Raw genomic sequence first — 15,196 nt, forward strand, 5'->3', positions numbered from 1 at the left:
ATATCCAGTCCCTCTGATGGTCAGTTCATACTGCACGACCCAAAGCCCCTACTCTAAATCACATTGTCAGTCTTTTGGCATGACTGTCCTTCACCCTAAGAATGTCCAGTGTTGCAAGCCTCCACTCTAAATCATAGTGTTGAGACGATTCATTGACCCAAGGCCCCAGGCAAACAAAGACACTCTTATCAGACATGACATTCTCCTGAGGCTTAGAGATTACCTTCCAAAAGGGGGGCAAGGGCACAGGCTAGACCTCTTTTGGAGCAAGGTTAAATTCTGTACTGTATAATTAACTTATCTCATTTAACCCTTCAAACAACCCCATGATACCTGGGTCAGATACCCAGATACCTGGGATCAGACCCGGTCTGTGATTTCAGATCCTGGGCTCATAACTTCCTGTTTAATTCTGTTTGTTGAAGCAGGGAGTGTATTCATTGATCTTCATGCTGTATAGTTCCATAGCATGTGTTCCTCATTATAAACAAATTTCATGAGCATTTTCTAGGAAGAATCAGGTCCATATCTGTGATCAGATTCCCAAGATCTATGACTCAAGAAAGGTCTAGAAGTTTATAATCTAAAACATAAACTCAAATATATTAAGGTAGAGCTTATTGCAAATAACTGCTCTTGTAATCAATATATATCATTGTTAATGGGAGTCAAATTAGAAGGACAGGCCAATATGAGTTTTTGTAGATTTGAGTCAAGAAAGTTACATCTTTAGGAAAATATAAAAGGTAGAAAACTAGTAAACTAGTAACACAAGTTTTCATCTTGTCTTAAGTAGACAACTGTAAACTACTATACCAAGGATGCAATCCTAGATTTCGGTTGCTTCCTAGACCTTCTCTTTCAGTCAGTTTACTTAAAAAAAAAAGCTCCCTTTAGGTGGCATACTAGTTTGGGTGTTTTGATGCTTAAAATATTGTCCTTTTAGATAGTTTCTATGTTTAACAACCTAGTCTACTGAAGACGTTTAAAAGTAAATGTGTATACTTTAAAATTGAGATAAGAAAGTGAAAAGGAAAGAGTAACAAAAGCCAGAAGAAAAGACATCATCTTTCTTTACTTACTCTTATCACCCTGGTAAATAGAAACAATGATTTTCCTTTACCAGCTAAATTATCACTTAAAATAGCTTCTTCTTCCGTATTGTGGTATCAGTGGCAGGCCACATTTCATTGTTTCCCCATATATCATCCCTCCCTTATAAAGAAAGTTGAGTTAGCTCTTAGATTAGCATAGCTCAATTGTTACTTTTAATTAACTAAACTAATTATGTTTTCACATCAAGGTAGTCAGTGTTTTGGTTATATCTGTTTTGCTTTGTTTCTTTCCAGTCAGAAACCCTTACACAGGACATAAATACCTCTGTGGAGCTTTACAGTCTGGAATTGTTTTACTTCAGTGGTATGAGCCTATGCAGAAGTTCATGTTGATAAAGGTACATATTACTTTGTAGTGTTCTTCAGAAAGCACTAGTGTGTAACTGAAGCTTAGAGTATAAGGTCTCAGTGCTGCTATTTAGGGTCAGCACATTTATAGTTATTTATAGGTGTTTATTTGGCTTACGGGTTCTTGCATTCTTGTTAAGATTTCCTCTCTAACTTATGTTAATAAACTTACAGAAGCATCACAACCATAAAGGTGAATATGGCTGATTCTCTAAAACTATTTTATAGAAAACTCATCCTTATCATGATCATGTTAGAGGTAGTCCTTTTTTTTTTTTTTGAAGTAGATCAATCAAGGAGAAAATGAAAGCCTTTTTTGGCTTTATTCAATAGTACGAATGGGGAGCTTGTTTCTAAATTATACTTCTGTTTTTTTTGTGGTTTTTTTTTTGCAGCACTTTGATTTTCCTTTGCCAAGTCCTTTGAATGTTTTTGAAATGCTGGTAATACCAGAACAGGAATACCCTATGGTCTGTGTAGCTATTAGCAAGGGCACCGAGTCCAATCAGGTTGTTCAGTTTGAGACAATCAATTTGAACTCTGCATCTTCATGGTTTACAGAAATTGGCGCAGGTAAGTGTTTTTAAGTGTTTTTAACCTTATGTTAAAACATGAATATAAAAGAAGCAGAATAAGCTCAATTATCATGGGCTGGTTCAGAAAGTCAACCTAGTTTCTTTGCCAGGTAAACCCAGAGCAACAGGTACATATAATTTATGATCTCTATTTGCCTGAGGCTATTGATACAAATTATTTTACCAAGACAGAGTTTAATGATTCCTGACATATAAAGGTCTTAAAATGTTACCAGTTAATTTTTGAACTTAATAAATATTCTAAGATACTTTTAAAATTTTATCAGCTTCTCAAGCAAAGAGATTTAGCTTTGTTCCTATCAGTGCCCCACCCCTCCGCCCCCACTTCCTAGAATCGTGAAGTTGAGGTGCTTTTCAGACTTGACTAGAAGCTTCTCATGTGTGATCTCCAAGCTTTACCATTTAAAGATACAGGGAAATAGCTCTTGGACTTCCTTAGAATGGTTCTTTTGCCTAGAATTTTATCAAATATGTCTCCGCGAAAGCTCTAAAAAGGTTGGGAAGTTTATTCTTAAAATTTAAAGTTGGAACAAATCAGCCAAGAATTTATTTTGAAAATCTGCATAATAAGTGAAATGAAGGGAATTTTTTACTGTTTGTTGTGCTAGTGCATTATTTGATCATTTGTAACCCTGTGTCAAGTCTTTTTTTTACATATGAAGTCAAGCAAGCTTCAGTCATAACTATTTCATTATTTACCACATAATATCCTCTATTACCTGCAAAGAAGTTTGTTACAAGTATCAAGGTTGATGATTCTTACTAAATATCTTTGGCTTTTGCTCATTTATAGGCTAAATTACAAGAACTCTTTATACAACCTAGTTATTGAAGTTAATGTAGAACCACACTAATGTCACTTTGAGAATAAGAATCAACGTGAACCAGTGGTGTCCTAATAAATGTTTAATAACAGGCACTTGGGGTGCAGAGAAGCCTCGCTTGTAATAGTTGCCAATTTCTGTGATATAAATATTCCCACAAAGGGAATATTTCAGACTACCAACCTGATGTCATGTGGCTCCCAAAATTCCTGAAAATTTAATAGCCCAGTACAAACCAGTTCCAGCATGCATGGGACTATAATCACTTTCTTTATGGACCAGGTCATGATTTCCAGTAAAATAAGATTGTACTCTGTATCTTCCCACCCCCACCTACACACCGCCTTTCTTTAATGCTTTTGGTTGAGTTCGATGCGTCCCCTCCTGAACAGCTGACAGAAAGATGCAAATGACATTGTTTTATTATCCTGAAACATAAGCAGCCCAAACTATTATGTAGTTACTGCTAAAAAGAAGGGTTATAGATCAGTTTATTTAAAAACCAAGATCATTTTTGGCAGACAGCCCTGTTTATTTTTTTTAATGGTTAGTATAACAATAGTATACTCCGATTAGGTGCATTAATAGGTGACCTGCAGTGATATTGGCTGTGAGTCGCACAGCCAAGGCTGGCCTTCAAAGCCCTAAGCAAATTACATAGATTTAACTCCTGCACACAACCCCATAAGGACTGCAAGAAGAAGAGCATGTCATTTCATACAGTTATCTAATATGTGTTTGCATGCACTTTCTTCTATATGATATATTAAGAGGTTGCCTTGCTCAGGGGTAGACAGTCCTCTTGTGAATTTGTGGGTGGGGGGTTTGAGGGGTTTTTTGTTGCTTGGGTTTTTAATGTCTTGAGGGTACTATTCTACCCACTTTTAACATAGTCTAGGCTAAAATTAAGACCCCAAATTGCTTTCTGAGAGAGAGCCTGAACTCTGCTTAAGGGTAATCATTCAAATCACCCCCTAGCAGAGATTGTCCTTCTATTACATAGGCTTCTCCATTTTTGCAAATGATTGTTAATCTACCTCGGGTCTGTATTCATTTTTGAGGTCAGGCCTTGAATTGGCAACAGTTGTAACAGCTAAAGTGAACTCCTGTACTAGGACTCTCTTCAGTTTTAGTCTGATTTATTATTGTAGTATCTTTATCTCTGTAGATGGCCTTTATCTGTTATCAGCACTAAGTAAATATTTGCTGAATAAATGCATGTATATAGATTTACTGAGAAAAAAAAATGGAGTGTTGCCTGAGGAACCAACAGTTTATCAGTTCTGTAGCTATACTTCTCTTTGTATGGGATTTGGAAGGTCCACAAACACCCCAAAATAATATGTAAAATTTTGTGTTTGTGTCACATATGCAGTTTTTAAAGAAGAGGATCCATGGGCTTCCCAAAGAGATATAATTGAAAATGACTGCTCTAAATTATCTAAAATCTTTTCTTTGATTCAACTAGGCCATTCAAGCAATCCGAGTGCCTAAACTCAATTGTTTTACAAAAAATGTTTTACAAAAATGTCATCACATCTATTAGCTGAGTGGCCCTGTGAATATCAGAAATGTTATGAAAGTTGCTTCCTGCAAAGATGTTGTTGACAGTATTGTTCATGATGTTACTCTGTGTCCTTTTAATAAAGGAAGTCCCAATTATATTTGCACACACCCCGACATCAGGAAAGTTTCTCTTTGATCATAGTTTCATTAATCTTTTTGCTTTTTGTAATTACTGGCTTATTTTTATCTCAGATGCTGTGATCACATCGAAATCTAGTCATTGTATAGCATGCATCTACTTTCTTCCCCATATTTACCCTTGGCTTCATTTTGTAACATCTTTCTAGAACTAGCTGAGGTATTAATTAAATGTAAAATTGAGCTTTCCCTAGCTCATTTAGCCATGCTTAGGATTTTAAGCTCTTTTCTAAGTTGAACTATATACATTTTTTTGAAAGATGACATAATTACAAAATACAACTTCTATGTTAAATTTCGAAGACTGGTTTTAAATCACAGGAAAAAAATCAGAATTTGTGTTGCTTTTCTAAGCTTTGGTTTTAAAGCCTGTTGTGTAACGGTAACCCTGTTTTTCCCCCCCTTCTAAGGCAGCCAACAGCTAGATTCTATTCATGTAACACAGTTGGAGAGAGATACCGTCTTAGTGTGTTTAGATAGTAAGTACTATGTTAAAGTTTATTCTGAATATACTGCTTGATATAACAGATCTTTTCATGGAATTGATTCTATTAAACTGTAATTCAAGATTTTTACTTTTCCACTTTAAATGGTTTTGTTTTATAGATAAAAATCCTAAATTGGCTACAGATGTTGTAATTAATTGTTTGTTAATACTATTCTTTGGGACTTTTTCTTTATTTTGTTTGGCCTACTTGGAAACATATTAGAACAGTTTGCCATAACCCTGGAATAAAGTTTTATATAAAACTATTCTTTGTAAAATTTTGTATAAAACTATTCTGAGAGTTTTTTTCCTACCTTGAAAATAATAATTGGAAAAAATAGAAGGTTATACTATTGTGGTTACTTTGTCATATAACATGAACTTTTTAGAATCTCATGTAGAAGTGAGAATCTAATGTACAGACAGATTTGACACCCTCACCTGCTAGTTGTGATTCTTTTGATGCAGGGAGAGATGTCTATCAATAGATAGACATGTGTTGTACTATAAGCAATAGAGAAGCTGGAAAAACTTCAACAATAGAAATTATTTCAGTTTTTAAATGACGCAGTCCAGTTCTTAAAAGCCCACCTTATTTTTATACAGTAAATTGTGCAAGGTAAAATTCACCCAGACTTAGAATTATACTTGAAACTTGGCAATATTTGCTGTTTGATCCATCCCAATATTTTTTAAATTACTGGACCTGCCCATAGGTATGCAGGGTAATTTTAAAAATTGCTCTACAACTTAATTTGCGTGTATTTTTGTCCTAACCTCTATTCTTTAAAGAGTTCCTTAGTGGATTTCCCTTAGGGCATTGTAAAGATCCTCTCATACTATAGACAGTTGAACAAACCCAAAGTGTTTCATTCATCCATCATCGTTTCTTTAAGTATTTTTGATTCTTTGAATACTGGTAAGATTGGAGAGTTCTTTGATTCTGTAAAGTGTATTTGAGATACTCGTTTTTACCCAACCGAGTAGGAAGTTCAGTACTGATAAGCAAATAATCAGATTTTAATTTAATAATATTGAACCTTTAATGTTGAAATCCTTAAAAACCTTCTGACTCATCTAAGAAAAATAAATTGTGCTTAGTTTTCATTTTGTATTTTATATATTTTATATTAATATTTATATATCTTATCAAAACATGTTTTAAGGATCTTTGATTAGGTAGGTCCTCCATTTCCCAGTTATTCAAGGTAAATGGAAAGTTGAGTTTCTTGGAGTTTTTAAAAAGGGAGTAGACTAAGACTTTTAAAATGAGTTGTTAACTACACAGTATAAATCAGTTTTAGTAAGCAACAGTAGAGACAGGCCTATAATCACAAATCATGGCAGACAGATAAGAAAGTATCTTCCAGAAAAGGTGTCTTCCAAGTCAGAGCAAAAGATGGTTAAATTAAAAAACAGATGAAAAATAGATTTGTATATATCGCCATCCCAGAGTTTACTTCTAAGAAATTGTGACCCTTGAAAAGTACTATTTCTTGCCCCTGTGTACCTTTGTAGAATATTATTCACATACTAAGTTATTAATTACTGCAAATATTACTTATCATATGTTATATAATCTGTAAGGGAAAAATTCAACTGATTGCTGAGTACTTGGACAGCAAGTAGACACTTTGAAACAGCATGCTGTTTAAACAATGAGACCATTCCATATATCCTAAATGAAAAAGAATAGCAGTATAATTGCCATTTACTAAATGGTACATTTATGTCTTATAAAACAGATTAATGACAGTTTTTTACTGGTCATGCTTGGATCATGATAAATAGTTGAACTAATTAAGACTGTTCTATATCCATGTAGAATCCACATATCAAGTTACATTTATTCTAACAGATTTTCATTTCCAGTTGTGACTTCCTTTTTCTTTTTTTTCAAGAATTTGTAAAAATAGTAAATCTACAAGGAAAACTAAAATCAAGTAAGAAACTGGCCTCTGAGCTAAGTTTTGATTTTCGCATTGAATCTGTAGGTAAGTCTCCTTTATTTTTTTTTAATAAGTATAATTGATATACAATATGCTGTTTGAGGTATACATCATAGTCATTTGATATTTTTATATATTATGAGATGATCCCCATGATAATTCTGCTTGCCATCTGTCACCATACAAAGTTATTACAGTGTTGTTGAAATATTCCTATACTGTACAGTACATCCCTGTGACTTGTTTTGTAACTGGAAGTTTGTACCTCTTAACCCCTGTTTTGCCCAAGCCTCCTTTTTTAATAATGTATTTAGAGTACTTGATTTTTTTTCACTCTACACTTAGGATTGTCTAGACCAGCACTGTCTCATAGAAGTTTCCGTGACAGAGAAATGTTCTGTGTGCTCTTAAATACAGTAGTCATTAACCGTACCTGTTAAGTACTTGAAACATGGCTAGTGCTACATTTTAATTTTAATTTTACAAACTTTAATGTAATTTTAATGTTAATAGCCACATATAGATAGTCACTATATTGTATTGGACAGTGCAGATCTAGACCATAAACTTTTATTGTTATTTCCTGGGTATTTAAAACTTGAAATCATTTTTTAAATTTCTGTTCATTGTTCCCTTTGCTGCATGAAGTGAATTTTGTACTTCTCCCAGTTTTTTCCAAATCATAAAGGTATTTGTGTGATGTGATTAATGGTGTTAGATATACTGTAATTCTTTGCCATGTAAGATTCTGGATGGGGTGTGCTGATGGTTATTGCTTTTAGGTATATTTATATATAAATTAACTAGTTTCCCACAGGACTTGGAAACTAATATGCCGTTTTAATTTGCTTCCTTTTCAATGAGTGTTTCACTCTGTGTAATTACTCATTGGTTTTATGATAAAAATTATTTTATTTTTATTTGCATCCTCATTGGTTATATGTCAGTAAATATTTTGCCCAGGGATGATAGAACTTACGAAAACAATACCACAACTGGAAACATTTTGAACAATTTATGATATGACTCTACTATAGGTCAGAAATAGTTAAAACAAAATTGGCAATTTGGGCCATAAAAAAATGCATGTATTTTATAATTAAATGTATATACTTTTTAAATGTTTCTCATTATTTAGAAAGTTTTTGTCGTATCTTGAAGTATTTTAATGGTTTCTTAACTAGAATTTTGCCCTGTTGCAAAGTACGTTCATCCCTTTATGTAAATATCTTACATAAAAGTAATTTGCTTTCAGTTGGAAAATGTAATTTATTGAAGCAGGAAACCTGAATTCTCTGTAGATGGTAGGACAGAAGGGATGTTGGAACTAGTTTCTTCTTTTACTCTTTTACATGCTGGATATTGCATACCGATTTCTAAGATTTAATATTTTCAATAGGAATTCTGACATAAAGATCTTTAGTTCCTTTTCATTTTAACTGAAACATACTGCTACCTAAACTTTTTCATACATGCCACATTTCTTAGGAAATTTTAATTGTTACACAAAAGTTTGTTCCTCTTAAGCTATCCTCTCTCCTTGCTAGTGAACTTTGAAATAATTACAAGGATCCTCTCGGGTTAAAAAAAGAAAAAGGAGTCCTTTTAAATCACCTTTTAAAAATAAAACCAGTAACTGGGTTTATTATTTGTCACAGTTAGTGAAACCTGTGTGATTTGTTACTGTAAAATACTTTTATTTTTATTGAGCTAACTTAACCCAGAACATTCTTACATTAACTTTTTACAGACTCCATATTCTAGTAAGAAATAAAATGCTGCAGTCACTTTCTTCCTTTACCTTTACTGGTATAGGCCAAAAGGCTAACTCTGCAACAATCAGATAGGTTCTCTCCCTCATTCTTTTTTCCTTCCTCCCTCACTGACTGTACTTTAATGACTGCAGCCTCCTGCCAGGAAGGGCCCAGAGGCCCTACTCCCCTCCCCCACAATTGTAGAGGCTGCCACCTCTGTTTCTGAACCTCTAAGTTACCCCATAAGGTACCTCAGTGGGCCCAGGCCCATGCTTGAAACCAAGCAGAACAGAGAGGGACAAGGCACAGCAAGAACAGGTCTCCCCCCACAAAGGCCTTCAGGCCCCTCCAGGGGAACGTGGGAGATGGGTGGGGAGCCAGAAGGGCTGAAGCATGCCATGCAGCCATACTTTGGGGTCATGGTCACTCCTGAATCCAAAGCCACTGGGAAGGTGGGCACGCTTGTCTGTGAACCGTCATAAGGACAGTGGGGCCTACAGATCCAGGGCAGAGGCACAGGGGCTCCATGCCACAGCAGCGAGCACTCACTGGGAGACCCTCCCAGTAAGAATTGGCTCACAGATCATAAATATTCAGTGTGTGCTTACATTTTGGATTGCAGGGTTTATTTTTTCAAATAAATTTTGTAATAGGGAAAACGTGAGAATGAATAAAAAGATGCTTCCTTTTAGCTATTTCTAAATATATAACCATATTTAAATAATCATGTTTTTGATCCAAAAAACCAATCATGTATGTTTTATTATTTTATTCACCTAAGACAAAAGATAGTATATGAAAGAGAAATTAGTATGTTGATATCCAGCTCATCAGAAGTTAGCCCGTGTCTAAGCAAATGCCTGTTAGATATATCTTTGAAAGCTTGCATGACCCTGCCTCAATAAATTATTTAAGCTTAGGCATGGCTTAGCCACAAACATGTTGGGAACGAATGGTCTAGACAATGGAATCTTGCACCAAGCACTTGGAGAGCTTTACATTAGTATTTATTAAAAACAGTTGAAGGAAATGTATAATGAATTCCTCGGTGCTTTATTTTAGTTTCAGTTCTGTCTAATCTTTTTTAGTATGCCTTCAAGATAGTGTGTTGGCTTTCTGGAAACATGGAATGCAGGGTAAAAGCTTCAAATCAGATGAGGTAAGATTTCTCAAATTACCTGCAAAGTTGAAACATTCGTTTTACAGATTTTCTTTCTGAACCCACACTACCATGTTTAATGCCTTTAGTGCTGTGAACTGGCAGAGCAAAATTGCCAGTGTTTTCCGTTCAAATAATGTTCAGTTTTTTATTCATTGTACGATTCTTTCATGACCACAAGGAATTGTCAGTCATGAGTTTGCACACTTCCAGTCCTCTAATCTGTCATTTGTAAATGTGGTTGCCAAGATTGCTTACACTTCTCTAAATTTAATAAGCCTTTTCCATAATCTATAAATGTGTAGCTTATTTTTAATATTATATTTAAAATTCTGATTTAATATGTATTAGATCACAGGACTAAGGAAAAAAATCTAAGAAAATTAACTCATTTAGTAAATATTTATTGAGTACCAACTACATGCAAGACACTATTATTATAGCACTGTAAGGCATAATTAAGTGTTATTTTAAATAATATCAACCCTTTACAACATCTGTGTTCCAGGCACTTTACAAATATTAGCTTATATTTAAGGCTAATAATTAAATGGGGTTAGGTCCTATTCATAGTACTTTTTTTTTTTTTTATAAGCACAGAGTGGTTAAGTAACTTGCCCAGAGTTCAGTGGCTAGTTAAATGGCAGAATCTGGATTTTAAAATCACTTCTAGTTAAGATAATCAGGCTACATTTCATGCAGGAGATGGGACTTGGAATTCACGTTGAGAGATGAATCTTAATAGTTAAGATGATGCTAATATGGACATCTCCCACTCATGTCTGCACCCATGTAATTCTTTTACACCATAGTCTCACACATTTGTGGACTTATTTTAAAGCTAAAAGTCTTCTATTTGAATTATCTTTAGTTTTATCCATGCTCTTACATATGTAACTGATTATTTGTACCTCTTACATGAATATGGGATTAGAATGCTTCCAAGAGAAAATGACATAAATCAGCTGTCTTTGAATATGTCAGTTTACTTAGTTACTGTCACTAAATGTCACCAGGCCCCTGCATTTAAAAAAAACCTGTAGCCCTACTTACTGCCATAAGATTAATTATTCCTAGATGCTTTTTTCAGGGCGTCACTCCTAAGGTTGGAAATTTATTGAAGATATCTGTTGTTCACTATCTTCATTAAGTACAAATTCTATTTCCTTTTTTTAAACTCATCTTGCTTGCCTCTTTATGTTCTCAGCCTTCAATTTGGGCCTAGCTGTAATATTCATAAAATAATATTCAACCATTCTAGTCCACAGTGATCTGAACTTATTCTCTAAAAATCACCTCCATGTGGTATAGCACCTCATTAATTTCCCACTTCAGGTTTACTAATTCTGTCTTCCCAGCTAGACGACAAATTCATTAATAACAGACTATATTTATACTTATTTTATATCCACACTGTTATAGTTTGGATTCCTCCAAAAGTTTGACCCTAAGACAAGGAATCAAGTGCAGGTAGTTTCTTGGTAGTAGATCCCAGAAAACAAGTGATAGAGTGAGGAATATAAGATGGAGAGGGGCAAAAAGCCATTTAAGAGCACATTAATACACTGGTTCCCACAATGCGCAACCAGGGCTTAATCCTAAAGGGACCTCTGAGGAAGGGTATAAATCACACCTCAAAATAGACTCATTTGAAGATGGGGAGGCTGGTACATTTATATAACAACTGCTGTCTCTCTTGATTAAGGGTTATTCCCAAGGGTATAGACTCCCCACATTTAGGAATCGTACCTGCACATGTGTGAGTGTACCTTCTACGGCTCTGGAGAAAACAGAGCAAAGGAACACCATAGATAACACTGATGTCTTCCACAGCCCTGTGGAACTCAGTCGGGCTATGGGGTGCCACCGGGAGCATCTGCACTGATAGGAAGGAAAGCGTAGGGGCTCTGCGGTCCAGCACACCTGTATTCACATCCTGAGTCTACCAGTTACATGGTCTTAAGCAAGTTATTCAACTTCTCTGAGCCTTAGTGGTTTTTTTCCCACTAATGTGGGGATTATAATAAATATCACAAAGAGTTATTCTAAGAAAAGTACCTGACCCATACCAGATGTTCCATAAGTGTTGGTTTATTTCTACCATTAAGACAGTCAAAGAAACTGAAGAAAATTTATTTCACTTAAGGAATTGAGCCTATCAAAAATTATCCTCCTCTTTAGTAATGGCTCTAAGTGGTTTTTAAATTATGATTTAAATAATATGGGGACGAAGGTATTACTGATATTTTCTTTCACAGGTTACCCAGGAAATTTCAGATGAAACAAGAGTTTTCCGCTTATTGGGATCAGACAGGTAATAGTTTGTTTTACTTTCATTATCAAAGGAGTTCGGTGGTTGTGTTCTTAATTCTAGTATCAGCTATAACTGTGTTTCAAACAAAATTCTTAGAAGGCTCAGCAACTTAGAGAAATATACCTGTATCTTTATTGAGAGGGAAGAAGAATTAGTCAATTAAGCAGTCCTTTTGCCAACGTGAGGATTGCGTTTCTAGAGAGAGTTCTATTCAGCCAAGACAATCTATTTATGTCCCTAGTACCATGACGTATTTCAGTCCCCTTTTGTTTTCATCATTTGCTCCTGGTTTGTTACCTTTTATTAACTATTATTGCATAAACCCAACAGAATATTCTCCTGACATTTGTGTTTATATCAAACCATTTGACCCCATTTCTGAGGGCAGTCTAAATTAGAAGGTCTCTGATCAAAATGAAAGACAAGGTCCAAAACTGCCATCTTAGGAAAAAAAATTAGTAGTTTTTGTCCTCCATTGTCTACCTCTACAACTAATAAAATACCCTTCCCTTCCTATCTTCCCACAAAAAGTTGTTACTGCAGCAAAACTGGCTGTTGTAATGTGCATCAGTCCTGAGGCAATGATTGAGAACCTCTGCTCCTCAGATTCAGGCTGTCAGATTCACAGCATTGCTGTTTGCATGAGTGTCTCTTAGAATCCTGTTTTATTCTCATTCATTCCCTTCTTGTTATGTATATCATTGATTCTTGACCAACAACCGTTGGAACTGTCTGGGTCCCCGTGTATGCAGATTTTTTTCAATAGAGTTCAGTATTATAAATGTATTTTCTCTTATGATTTTCTTCATAACTTTTTTCTCCAGCTGCCTTTATTGTAAGAATACAGTATATAATGCATATAACATACAAAATATGTGTTAATCAACTATTTATGTTATCAGTAAGGCTTCCAGTCACCAGTAGGTTATTAACAGTTAAGTTTGGGGGGGAGTTAAAAGTTATGCATGGATTTTCAACTATGCAGGAGGTCAGTGCCCCTAACCCTCATGTTGTTCTAGAATCAACTGTATTCTAAACGCTTTGTTTTACCGTTTATTGGCATATATGAGTAAGCAAAGTTGATTTTAGTTGGAATAAAATGAGACTATCCAGAAATGTTTTCAGTTTTTCATATTCATAAATTCACCAATCCTTATTCAGTTTTGTTTTTAAGCTATAAAGTGTAAAGCAGAATTTGACAGTGCACCTGTGATCTTTTTGAACAGTGATATTCTTTCACGGTTTAATATCAGTATTTGAATGAAGCATGCAGTCTCTGTTTTTATTCTTAAACAAGCCTTTTGTTTTGGTTTAATTCCAGGGTTGTCGTTTTGGAAAGTAGGCCAACAGAAAACCCTACTGCACACAGCAATCTGTACATCTTGGCTGGACATGAGAATAGTTACTAAACGACAAAAACTGATCTCAAATGACAGGAAAATGAGTGTACTCCATTGAAAGCAAAAATATCTGAAGTTCAGTACAAACTACACTATGATTGACTTTAACTGTTAATGGGTTATATCTCAAGTGATCTGTACTTTAAGGTAGAATACAATATTTCTGTAGCTGGAAACAGCTATTCTATCTCTTGCCACTGTGTGGTGGTTATATCAAGTTTGCTTAATAAAAGCTATGAGACAAACAGTCCTCTAATTCCAGGAAACACAGTCTTTTAAAAAAAATAATGTTTGTAACAAGGGTGCCATGATATTTTTAGATAACAACTCGTGATTATCTTCAGAAAGATAAATTTAGTGACAGTTTTCTTGTTTTATACCATGTTTTATTCCTTCTTAATGAACATAATTTGATGAAGAAATTATCAGAAGCCTTTCACTTTTACATTGGCCATTCTGTATGTTTTTGTAAAATAGAATATTTAATCCTTATTTATTAATCTCTTGCTGGAGTGGTGTAATGTATGTAACTTTTAGCAGACGAGGGTTTCAGAGCAGCTTAATTTTTTTATAATGTATAAAAATTTTGTTTACCTTTTAAAAGTAGTACTTTGAGGGTTTAAAGGCAGTGTCTGGGTTCAGTACATATGTGCAGTTTTACTTAATACAAGTATTTTATAATACAGTATCATCCAGAATTGCCTTAAAAGGGAGTTTTGTGTTTTCAATTATAGATAGTTGCAGGGGTCATACAGAAGATATTGATAATGGCTGAAATACTGTTAAAGGGGTGTGTTATATCTAGATGTGACTACCATGTGTATGTATTCTCGACAAGCAGTATAATATACCTGTGATTTTTTTACATTAGGGATAATGCGTAATAAATTAATATTCATATATATTACCATCCCGAATGTAGGGGGGGATGTATTTAACTGCCCGTGATATGCATTTTACTTATACTGTACCACAGGGGAAACTGTAAAGCAGCTACATGTGTAATCTTGGGTTTTTCACATATGTAGGTATTCATTTTGAGTAGGTTTAAGAAAAAAAATCTTTAAATGAAATTGAGTTCCTGATGGGATAGTATAAATAAGTATTATAAAAACCAGTATTCTAAAATAAGAAAGGATAGGGCCATTGTCGAGTTTGCTTCTCTTTTGCTGTTGTTAGTACTCAGAATTAAAGTGTCACAGTGGTACCTGTTGTCCTGACGCATTTGCTGAGAACAGCTAGCATTGAGATCATGAACAAGGGGCCAACAATAGCAAACTATAGATTACTTTCAGCAGTTACTCGAGAAGAAAACAGGAGAACGGTCTCCTTCAGTCGTTAGCAGTTCTGTAAAATAGGTAGTCTTATCATCTCCATTTTCCAGACGAGGAACTAAGGGTTTAGCAAAGTTAACTTACCCAATTCACACAGCAAATTGGTGGTTGAGCCAGACCATGAGTCTTGTGACTCTGTTCTTTTCACTATGCAATATGCAAACAAAATGTTATGCAAATAAAATATAAAGCAAATTTTCTTTAAAAATGCA

General features: G+C 34.6%; 1 protein-coding gene across 1 annotated transcript in view; it reads left to right on the top strand.

The window, feature by feature from the left end:
* Positions 1–15,196, top strand: part of MAP4K5 (mitogen-activated protein kinase kinase kinase kinase 5) — a 110,592-nt gene extending 95,396 nt beyond the window's left edge. Inside the window, exons 26-32 of the mRNA XM_077761261.1 lie at positions 1,350–1,453; positions 1,859–2,036; positions 4,998–5,066; positions 6,976–7,068; positions 9,866–9,936; positions 12,195–12,250; positions 13,572–15,196. Of these exons, the coding sequence (XP_077617387.1) occupies positions 1,350–1,453; positions 1,859–2,036; positions 4,998–5,066; positions 6,976–7,068; positions 9,866–9,936; positions 12,195–12,250; positions 13,572–13,659 (659 nt within the window). The 3' untranslated portion in view covers positions 13,660–15,196. The remainder of the gene's footprint in view (positions 1–1,349; positions 1,454–1,858; positions 2,037–4,997; positions 5,067–6,975; positions 7,069–9,865; positions 9,937–12,194; positions 12,251–13,571) is intronic.

The sequence above is a fragment of the Crocuta crocuta genome, unplaced genomic scaffold, assembly GCF_008692635.1.
Source record: "Crocuta crocuta isolate KB4526 unplaced genomic scaffold, BGI_CrCroc_1.0 scaffold163, whole genome shotgun sequence".
Taxonomy (NCBI): domain Eukaryota; kingdom Metazoa; phylum Chordata; class Mammalia; order Carnivora; family Hyaenidae; genus Crocuta; species Crocuta crocuta.